This window comes from Nelumbo nucifera, chromosome 2 (assembly GCF_055504915.1).
Source record: "Nelumbo nucifera cultivar China Antique chromosome 2, China Antique-T2T, whole genome shotgun sequence".
Taxonomy (NCBI): domain Eukaryota; kingdom Viridiplantae; phylum Streptophyta; class Magnoliopsida; order Proteales; family Nelumbonaceae; genus Nelumbo; species Nelumbo nucifera.
In genome coordinates this window covers 9,071,791-9,082,809 of record NC_142650.1, presented here as the reverse complement: position 1 = coordinate 9,082,809, position 11,019 = coordinate 9,071,791, and the positions used below count along the sequence as shown (strand labels likewise).

The 11,019-nt window shown below is 31.4% G+C and overlaps 1 protein-coding gene and 1 long non-coding RNA gene across 2 annotated transcripts; one reads left to right on the top strand and one right to left on the bottom strand.

Moving 5' to 3' along the window:
- Positions 1–7,261: 7,261 nt before the first annotated feature.
- LOC104594886 (uncharacterized) lies at positions 7,262–8,103 on the top strand. Its single transcript, XR_016082932.1, has 2 exons — positions 7,262–7,608; positions 7,699–8,103. It is a non-coding gene; the product is annotated as an uncharacterized LOC104594886 (long non-coding RNA).
- A 1,437-nt stretch (positions 8,104–9,540) lies between these two features.
- Positions 9,541–10,965, bottom strand: LOC104594885 (cytochrome C oxidase assembly protein). Its single transcript, XM_010255424.3, has 3 exons — positions 10,638–10,965; positions 9,806–9,932; positions 9,541–9,719 (listed from the first exon to the last, which is right to left on the bottom strand). Exons 1-3 carry the CDS (start codon positions 10,946–10,948, stop codon positions 9,636–9,638), a joined length of 522 nt encoding a protein of 173 aa, XP_010253726.1. The 5' UTR covers positions 10,949–10,965; the 3' UTR covers positions 9,541–9,635.
- Between the last annotated feature and the right edge of the window lie 54 nt (positions 10,966–11,019).

Genomic DNA, 11,019 nt, shown 5'->3' with positions numbered 1-11,019 from the left:
CCCAATAATTTTGGGTCAACAATTGGTCAATTGTTTAGTTCCATTTTATACAAAGGCAATTGAACCATTTGACCTAGGAACCAATCAATTACCTAATTCCATTTTATGCTTGGTCGAAATTTAAAAAAAAAAACATTTGACTTTGTTAACAAACCGTTGGCCCATACGGTTGAATTGCTAAATTGCTCAATCTAGTAATGGTTTTTGAGACATTCTTTATTTTAATTATATTTTATTATTATTTTTGTTTTTTTAAAATGTCATAGGTTGATTCATTTGGGCCGAACGACCAAATTGTTGACCTAGAAACTAGTGGTAAAATGGTTTTGTTTTGGATCGGTTTTTAAATTGCCTTGCTTAATTGGCTTAATTTACTTATTTAGATTGATCAACTTAGTTTGTTTAATTTAACTAATTAACTTTGTTTCCTTAATTAACTTAATTTACTAATTTAATTGCTTAATTTACTTAGCTATCTTAATTATTGTAATTTATTTCATTTAATTATTTAACTTCATTAAATAAATTAAATAACTTAGGGTCATTTAACTAATTAACTATATTAATTTATTGAGTAAATTAAAACTCAATTATACTTTAAGGTCATTTAATTAGACCCTAAAGTAATTTACTTAATTAACTTTATTAAAGTGGCCCGTTTTCAAACATTAAGATTGAAAGTGCACTTTTTTCAAAATTTAGCAGTGCCACATAAAGTCTGGGGGTAAAAAATGACCCTTTTATTCTTTAGGGTTGAAATTGGATTTTTGCAAAGTTCAAGGGTCGTCAGAGCAAAAAATCTCTTAATATCAGTGTAAATATCATCAACACTTAAAAAAAATATTAATTTTAATGACCAATTTTTTTTTTGTTTTCCTTTTTAAATTTAATATGGAACAAGGTCCAAAGTATCGGAAATGCCATGCGTGTTGGAAAGGAAAATTTGATAGATGTATCAAAATACACCTTGGATACACATGGATACAAATGAAAAATTAAAATACACATGGAAATGCTATAAATACTATAATAAATCATAAATAAACATCAATATCACTAAATATAAGACTTTAATAAGTTATTTATACATAAAAATCTCATGTTTTAACGGGTTTTATGAAAAAATATATTATAATCAACAAACGGGAACAAAAACATACTATTTAATAAAGTACTTAATTCAATTTCAATATTCCAACTTCCAACTTCAAATTTTAAATCTATTATAATATACAAATCCAACATTTGAATCCAATATGATTTTTACAACTTTACATGAATCACATAAAAATTCAATTATTATATAAATTATCCAATTTTAAGTGTTAATGTGTTAGTAAACTAATTTTCAATTGTCATTACGAATTTTTTTAAAAAGTTTTTAAATATATATTTTTTCAATTATTATCTAATACAAGTATTCAATTAAACAAATAATAATTGTTTTCATATTTTTGAGGCCACAATTATATTCACATTCAAATTATAGATTATCATATGCAATATATCAGTGCCTTGTATTCTGTATTTTTTTAAATATTTATAAATATTACCGAAAATTCTTTTTAATTGTTTTAAACATTTTGCCAAGTGTTATCTAATCCAGTTAAACAATTAACAATTATTGAATCAAATAATTATGTGAAATTTGTAATTATTGAATCAAAGATTTTTTCTGTATTGTTTAAATAATTATTTATTTTTATTCAAAAATTATTTTACATGTTTTATTCTACAAATTAAACAAATATTTTTTTTGAATGGCTTCATGGACATCTATTATTTTTATTCTAAAATTAATAATTATTTTGCATGTTTCGTTCTAAAAATTAAATAGTTATTTATTTTTATTCAAATAATTATTTTTCATGTTTATTCTGAAAATTAAGTTAAATTAAAAAAGTAAATATGTAACAGAAAAGTTGAATGGATTTAGGACATAATAGATGAAATACTTATTTTTCATGTTTCATTCAAAAAAGTAAATACTTATTTATTTTTATTCAAATAATTATTTTTCATGTTTTGTTCTAAAAATTAAACTAAAATTTAAAAGGTAAATATGTAACAGAAAAATTGAATGGGTTTATGGACATAATATATCATCCATATATTTACTATAAATATTTTTTATTAGAATTTAAATCATAGCAAAAAAAATAGAGAAATAAATAAATATTTATAATCTAAAAATAAAAATTAAAAAAATAAATTAAAATTTTCACATGATAATTCTATATATTGATGTTAGTCTTAGCTCTACAACATACTCAACCTATAGGGTTAGATCACATAAAATTGAAGAAAATTTCTATATATCATATATTATTCCAAAAATTAAAAAAAGTCAATTATTTAGAAGAAATTTCAATTGATCTATGGGCATGGTAGATCATTCATAGATCTACAACATAGTCAATTTTTAGAGGTAGATCACAAGAAAAACCTAAAATTTTCATTTCTTTCAGATATTTTGCTATTCTAGAATTTCTTCAAATATTTACAAAGATCTACATATAGGAGAAAAATAAATGGGATTTTTTGTACAAGAATAACATATCAACATACACAAAGTGACAAAGATGTTTCTAAGCATCTAAACTAAAAGAAACGCAAAAACATTGGCTAAGATTGTAAAAAAATTAAAAAAAAAAACATATTTTCGCTCATTTTTTAACAATCTTGAAAAACTTGTTGGATCATGCAAATTTGTGGATGTTTTGGTGGATTTTGGCTAGGTTTCAATCTCTAGGAATGGTATTAAGGTTTCTAGAGGGTTTGGGGAAAAAAAGAGGGCTTTTGAAATAGGTTCAGAAGCCCTCTTTCGAATGAAGTTTTTTCGTTTTCCGCAACAGTAAAATTGCATTGTATCGGCCGATATGCTAGCAACCTAGCGTATCGGCCAATACAGCATCGAAACAAGCCGATACTCACTGAAATGTTATCGATATGGGCATGATACAGTTCCGGCACAACGGAAAAGAACGGTACTAAGGATTTGGTATCATTCCCTGTGCTAGAACCTCAAAAATACGATACATATATGTATCGGCCAATACGAGCCGATACATAAAGAAGTTTTGAACCTTGATATGGAATGACCATGACCATATCATACCAATACTTGAACCTTGTAAACGATTTTTTTGAGATTCTCTCTCTCTACTTGCAACTCCTGCACTTGTACAAGACCACTGGTTGTTGGGAAACATGGCAACATCACCCATATGCATTTAGAATTCTGCCCTTTGGTAACCTTCCCTCCGAGCTATCAAATCGAGTGATCTGAATTTGCCCAGATTACGTATCAAAAATAAATTTTCCAGCTTGTCCTTAGGTGGATGTTGGAGGTAGGGCTGAAAAAGGATCGAATTGGATACGTTAAGTCCAAATTTGATCCAATTATAAATGGGCCAACTTTTTCTTTCTAGCCATAAATTAATGGATTGAATTTTGGATCAGCCTAAGTAGAGATTGTCTTTAGAGATTTGAGAACAAAAGGGGTTGGCTTGGTTCCGGGGTCACATGGGTGGTATTCTGTAGTCTCATATGATCCTAACAAGTTACCAGGTTTAAGATAACAGATATTTAGAAGATAGGGACCCATTTTCTTTGAAAATACATTTTGGTTAATAATTTACTGATTTTGACTTTAGGAAGCACCCTCAGTAACATACACCAGGTAGTAATATATTCTGATGCAGCTACGATTGCAAAATGTCATGAAGATAATTTACAGGAGCTACACTGGATAGAAATAGAACAGCCTTTGAAGTGAAGGATGCTGTTTGCCTTCCTATCCAATAGATTTTGTGAATGAGAGAAAAATGAAGTTACCCATAGACTTGCTTATGTTGCTTGTAAAAAAAGTGTGTTGTTTGTATACACTTTCCAATATCATGTATAGAATTAATCTTCAAGGTGTGATACATCATACATTGAATTCTGGGTGTTGATCATCCTAAATCTAGGACAGATGGCAAGTTATGGGCCTATCCCCAAACCAGTTGTAGGTCTGTGTTCCTAGCTAGACTCGCAAAGTTCAGGGTTATCAGAGCCAAAAGTCCTAATAAGAATGGAGGGTGGCAGAGGTTGATCTATACAGTTGGTGCTGTCCATTGAAGACGGGCATTCATTTGCTCGTACAAGTATTTGGCTGTCCACAGACTCTCCCCTGTGCATTAGTAACCATGCTGAAGGTATGACTGTATGCAAGGTTCAAAGTATTGACACGTATCAGTCAATGCGTATTGTTTTGGGACTCCATTGATACGTCCCTACAGTGGGTGTATCGGAGGCCTGACCGGTTCAATGGGTAGAGGAGACCTAAACTGGCCCCCCTGAACTGGTTACGAAAAAAAAAAAAACAACCAAAATGTGTATTGATTCACCCAATACGTCCCTACCGGCGTATCAGGCGTATCGATATTTTGAACATTGGTTGTATGAACTAACGTGTCCCATAGTGGGAGCCTATGGACAGCACAGGCTATGGAAAATGAATGGACAAAGCTTTTTCTGTCCATGATTCATTACTGTTATTGTATAAATTAATAAAAGTTTCTTAGGGGAGGATTCTAAAAAAAACCCTATTTTTTGGGTTTTGTCCTACATATTTAAAAACACTAGTAATGTTGTATGTGCTTTGCACATGTCAATTCTAGATGATGATAATGATAGTAATAATATATCCAAATTTTTTTATAAATTTTTATGTTTTTTTTTTTATTTTAATATTTAATATTTTTTATTATTAATCGGATGTAGAATACAAAACCCAAACCTTATTACAAAAACACCTCATCCAAATATGTGATAATCGGATTGAGTTATGAAGTTTCAGATATCATTGACAAGCCTACCTGCTTGGCAAGGATGCAAACAGATTATATCATATTCAAATAATGGAATATCCAATCCAATACTATTAATAATAGATCCGATTGCATCTCATAAACATGGATTTTAATATGAATCCGATCACATCTTTTCAACTATTTCATCATACATATATTTATAAAATAATAAATGATATAAAAAATTTATAAAAATGCAATATATATATATATATATGTATATATATGATCAAATAGGGAGTGATCCAAATTCAGTCCAATTTATGATTGGATCCTATTATCCAACCCAATCCAATATGAAGATCCAGACCGGGGATATCCGAATTCGACAAAAAAGGATTGGATCCAATCCTTTTTGGTGTATCTTTTACACCCCTCTACTACTTTGCTAGATTCTTCATTTTGTAATTTGTTTGGTGTATCTTTTTATTGTTCATTTATTAAAAAATGTAATATTTAAATAGAGTGAATTAAATGTGGTAAAAAATAGTAGTTTAATTTATAATTTAAATATCATAATTAAATAAGGATTAAATTAAAAAAAAGAGTATTTTAGTCAAAAAAAAATTCCACAATCTTATTCATATTTTTAATAGTAGTGTAAGTATAGAATATGTGTTCAATTTTGACTATAGTTTTTTTTTTTTTTTTGTATTTTTGTGTGTAAAACTAAATTTGATATTTTACACTTACTTTTCGTTTAATATGATAAATATATGATATTATACATGTGTCTAAGGGTGTTAATGAATCAGTTTTGGACTGGACCCCATCCAGTCCAAAATCAATTTGGACGGACCAAAAAGACATAGTGGATTGGACCAATCTAGTCCAAAATATTTATGAGATTAAACTGAACCTGGTCCGTCCATAATAAATTTATATTGGATTTGGTTGGATCAAGCCAATATTTGGTCCATTGATATAAGATAAGAATATAGGTGTCAATGGATCGAGTTTGGGTTGAAACCAATCTAAATTAAAATAAATTTGAACAAATTGGACAGTCTGAACATTGAATTGGATCGGTCCAAATTATTCATTGGATTGGATTGGACCTGGTCCATTTGTAATGGAATTGCATTGGACTAGATCGGGTTGGACCAAATCCGTTCCAATTAGGGGTGAGTACTATTTGGTTAAAACCAAAAATTTTAGTTTCGATTTTTTTTGGTTTTTGGTTAATTCGGTTTTGGCTAATTCGGTTTTTGGTTTTGTTTTTTAGAATTAGAATTTCGGCAAACCGAATTAACCGAGCTTTTTATTATTATTTGTAATATATAATATATAATATACTAAAATTTGATTTCACAATATATATTTTATAATATATAATATATATTATATGTTATAATATATAATAGAGTATATATTATTAAAATTCAGTTTTAACCAAAATAATCAAAAACCGAACCGAAAATTTCAGTTTCAGTTATTTCGGTTTTTCTAAATTTCAGTTTCAGTTTGGTTTTTAAAATTTCAATTTATTCGGTTTGGTTTTTAATCAAATAAACTGAATGCTCACCCCTAAGTCCGATTGACACCCCTACATGTGTCTGAATGCTTTTTTTTTTGCAAAATGTATGCATTTTTATTTTATTAATTTTTATTATTTATTTATGACGTTAAAGTTTAATACATTTAACCCATTGAACAATTTATTATTAATTTTTATATTTCACGTTTGACCAATTCTAAATTATGCATTTCGTTTTCATTATTAATAAAAATAATTGTTGTTTATTATGTTTATTTTTAATTTGATTACATAAATATGTCTAATTTTTTCTACATTTTTTGTAATTTTTTATATTTATTTATATTTTAAAATTTTAATTACCTAATTATGACTTCATAGATTGATCAATTTGATTCCGATGGTTAAATTGCTTAACCACCACTTGATAAAGAATGGTTTTGTTTTTAAGTCAATTTTAAAATATATGGATTTATACTGTTAAAAACATTGACATTTATCTAATTAGTGGCATTTATTAGTGAAAAATAACTTAAAGTATAGGATCTAATAAAATAAAATGAGATTTAATACCTTAAATATAAGACTAAATGAGAGGGGATTAAATGAGGTGGAAAGTAATAATTGAAGTTACATTTTCAACCCTTACAATTAGAGATGGATTAAATACACAAATATGACCATTATAGTGGCCAGTAAAACTGACATTAAAGATATAATAAACGGTAATTTTAGTCCAAAAACATTTCACACTATATTCACAATTTTATGTATAGTATAGATTTGTTACAACTAGAAGTGACAAATAATCACCAAATTGCATAAAAAAGCTAGGAGCCTTTGATGTATTTGTGCCTTGTTTCCTTGTATAAAAAGGGCATCCACAAATATGTAAGAATAGTTCGTTCATACCGAGAAACTGATGTGGCAAGCTATTTATTTATTTAACTTCTCCAATTATCCTTTCCCTTCTGACCGTGGAAGATGATTTTAGTTAGAGTGGAACATTATTTGTTAATTGGGTTTCGTTTTATTTACCAATGTTCTTGAAGCATTGAAGTTGAATGGTAGATGGACATAGGAAGAAAGGAAGGTGCACCAAACAGCAAAACATAGATCAGACTTTGTTGAAAGACTTCAACACCAATAGTGCACTCTTTCCTCAATCATCTTCTCCAACTCAGTCATGGATCCACCTCCCCCGCCTGAAGCTCCATTGCTCCCGCCAGCTCCACCTCCACCAAACGGAGGTTCAGGCGGCCTGTTTGATTCTTGGTGAGATATATTTCTTATTTCTTCTTATTCTTCCTGTATCTGATCAAATCTGACATTCTATATCTCTGTTTTGTTTTTCCAAATTTGCAGCTTGTGGTTCCTCTGCTGTTGTGGCTTGTTTGCTAGTTGCTGTCCACCTTTGTTTGAGCCAGGACCTCCACCACCAATGTGATGCAGATTTTCCCTTCTATTTGTCACCATTTCTTTTGGGGTTTGAATGTGTATGTGTGTATGTGTATGAGAGAGAGATAGAGAGAGAGAGGCTGGGCGATTTACCTTGATGACTGTGTAATGGATGTTTTTCTTTATTCATTATGTTGGAGGTATTCCTGAATGCCTTCACTGTTACATTAATATTTTCGACTCGGGAGTCAGGAGGAGCTAACTTTGTTTTCTCCTATCAATCCCTTGTGTATTTGTGTTTTCAACTTTTATATGTATGTCTAGTGGCTTAAGTTGGTGATTATCGCAGATTGATACTGTTATTCTCTTGTACTTCTCATAAGTTGGATCTTGATCCTTGAAATCCCTTCATTCCGATCTTGGTAACATACATTGCCGTTGCCATATAATTGTGGGAATTTGCATTCAACACTATCTAGCGTTTAGCGTTACAGTATCGAACTGATAATCCCGTAAGGTTTTAAGAATACTGTGTACAGTTGCTAGCTTCATCATTGGCAAGTGGATGTGGGCCAAAGAAAACTCCATACACTTGTTCAAAAACTTTGTTGTTTAATCCTTCTAACTCGTAGTGATATAATGAGACGGACAAAACTATAGCTCAAATATCTCAGTCTACCCTTTTTATGGAGTCTAGGCAAACTTGACATTTCAAAAACTTTCTGTGAATGCTATTCCAATATAGGTGGTCCAAATCCCTGTGTCCCGCGAGGAAGCATTACTTCTCTTTTCATTCAAGCCAAGAATAAGACTGATGCAATTTGATTGATCTCAGATTACTTTTTTGTATCCGCTGATCCTCGCATACAGTTCAATCCTTTTAAGGTCAAATCTCAATTTTAGGGGAACCGATCTACGTTGCTATGTAACATTCTTTCCAGCCCTCCAGGGGCACCCCCCAAATTCCAAACATAAACTTCTTTCAAAGTCCTAATTCCTAAATGTTTTTCTAATCCAATCTTGAGTTTCAACTGCAGCCGTAGAAGGGAGAAAAGGGATAGTTAAACAACCAAAAATCTCATTTATCTCCGTACCAAGCTTTTATTTGAGAACTCAGAAACACACAACAATGGCAGTTGGCAGAGACCTGTGGGGGGGGGGGGGGGGGGGGGTGTTAAGGGGATGGGGGATAGGCTACCGTGTAGCCCCATGAAACAAAAAATGCGACACACTACAATTATCTCACCATAATAATACTGTATTACTGTGTATTGACATTCTTTTGAAGAAAACTCCTGAACTGCACCTCTTTTTCTCAAGAATACAAAAGAAAAAGTGTAGTTCTGGTTTCAGTGGGTCTCATTTCATTTGTGTAATGGTATTTGATTGCAGCTATCACTTGGAAAAGATTATTTAAGGGGATGGGGGATGTAGCAAACAAAAAATGAGACTACAATTATCTCACCTTAATAATACTGTATTACTGTGTATTGACATTCTTTTGAAGAAAATTCCTGACCTGCACCTCTTTTTCTCAAAAATACAAAAGAAAAAGTGTGGTTCTGGTTTCAGTGGGTCTCATTTCATTTGTGTAATGGTATTTGATTGCAGTTATCACTTGGAAAATATTATTTTATCTACAACATAACCTCCCAAAATTATAACAAGTTAAGAAAAAGAAAAAGAATATAAGTATATAAGCATGAAGAGGAGGATAAATGATGATTAGTCTAAAAAGTATAGGGATTGAAAATTTTTATTGGGGACTCCAAATGACCACCATTAGATCATTAGAAATGACAAGAAAGATGAAACTCAACGCCAAATAGTATTTATTATATTACTTTTTTGTTAATACAGAAGAGAAGGTGTTACACTGTAACAATCAGATCTATACAGAGGACCTAACTATCGCTTGACTTGCCCTCATTTGGACGAGGAATTCTCTTGTACTCATAGTTATTTATGTCAACTTTCGCTTGCAAAGCCTGTAAAATACAGAAGATCAGTCAGATAGGCTCCTTCCCACATGCATCAAACAGATTTTGGAAACACAGGAGAATTAGAACTCTACCTTGAGTTCCTCTTCCAGTGAAATCTTCTTAGGTTTATAACCTTCTACCGGTCCTGTTCTTGATAGTGCTTTCCTAGCCTCAATAATTTCCCACTCATGGTCGTCTTTCACCTTTGCCACATCTTTACTGAATTACAATCCAACTACACTTTAGAAGACAGCGATTCCTCACAAGGAATTTAAGAGATGCAGTGCAGAGTGAATTTGTGTTCATGCAAAGGTGCAAACCCAATTGAATTTGAATAAATGTGCTTAAATTATACAAGAATAATCTGCAATTCCTACGTCATAGAACATGCAAGAAAGCTCTAAACAGGTGATGTACTCCGGACTCAATCAGCTTTATGATCTAAAAAACAAAGCTTTACTAGATGATCCCAAGACCCAAGCCCATATGAGGAGATATTCGTTTTCTCATCATCAAGATAAATAGATTTACACTTTACATGGGCAAAGGTCTAGCTTGATAAAATCTGAACACTTTAATTTGAACACATTCATCAATTCCTAGAATCCCATCTGCAATAAAATTCTATGTTTAATACTGAGAATTGGGTTATTCATTTTTTTCTTCTTCCAATACTAATCAACGGTTAGGGTTCGTTGTTGGATTTCATGTACTGGTCTTAGAAATAGAAGCTGTGAAGTTAGGGACGTTGTTCAAGTAGTAAAATTCCCACTTTCATCAATTTCAAGCATACCATGCACAGTTGAAAACAATTTCGTATTCTAGGGTTTGGGTTTTCCAAACATTGCTTGACTAGTTGATTCATCACGGAGCCGATGGTAAAAATTTTAAAATTTTAAAACTGTAAATTCAATCAACACTGACCTTCCTTGCAAGAGGTGAGCAAGCCCAGCTGCACCAAAAACGGTGAGTGAAATCATAGGAAGCCCGTATCTGAGAAATGGATATTTCCTACCCCATCTTTTAAACTCCATAGCTGAACGCCGAATCTTATCACTCGTGTCTCCTAGTTTCATTTTCTTAGGAAGGTCCATTGCTGTGTCAGTAGTCATCGTTTCTTCTCCTTCTCTTACCCAGAAGGCCAGAACCCAATCCAGCAAAAATATATTAAAGACCAAGAGGGAGGAAACAGAGTCTGTGCAGAGAGAGACGATCCGAGCCGAGATTGCACTCATCTAGGGTTGTTCATTTTAGAGGGTCTACCGGTCTAGGAGAGTTTGAAAAGACGAAAACACCCTTATACAAC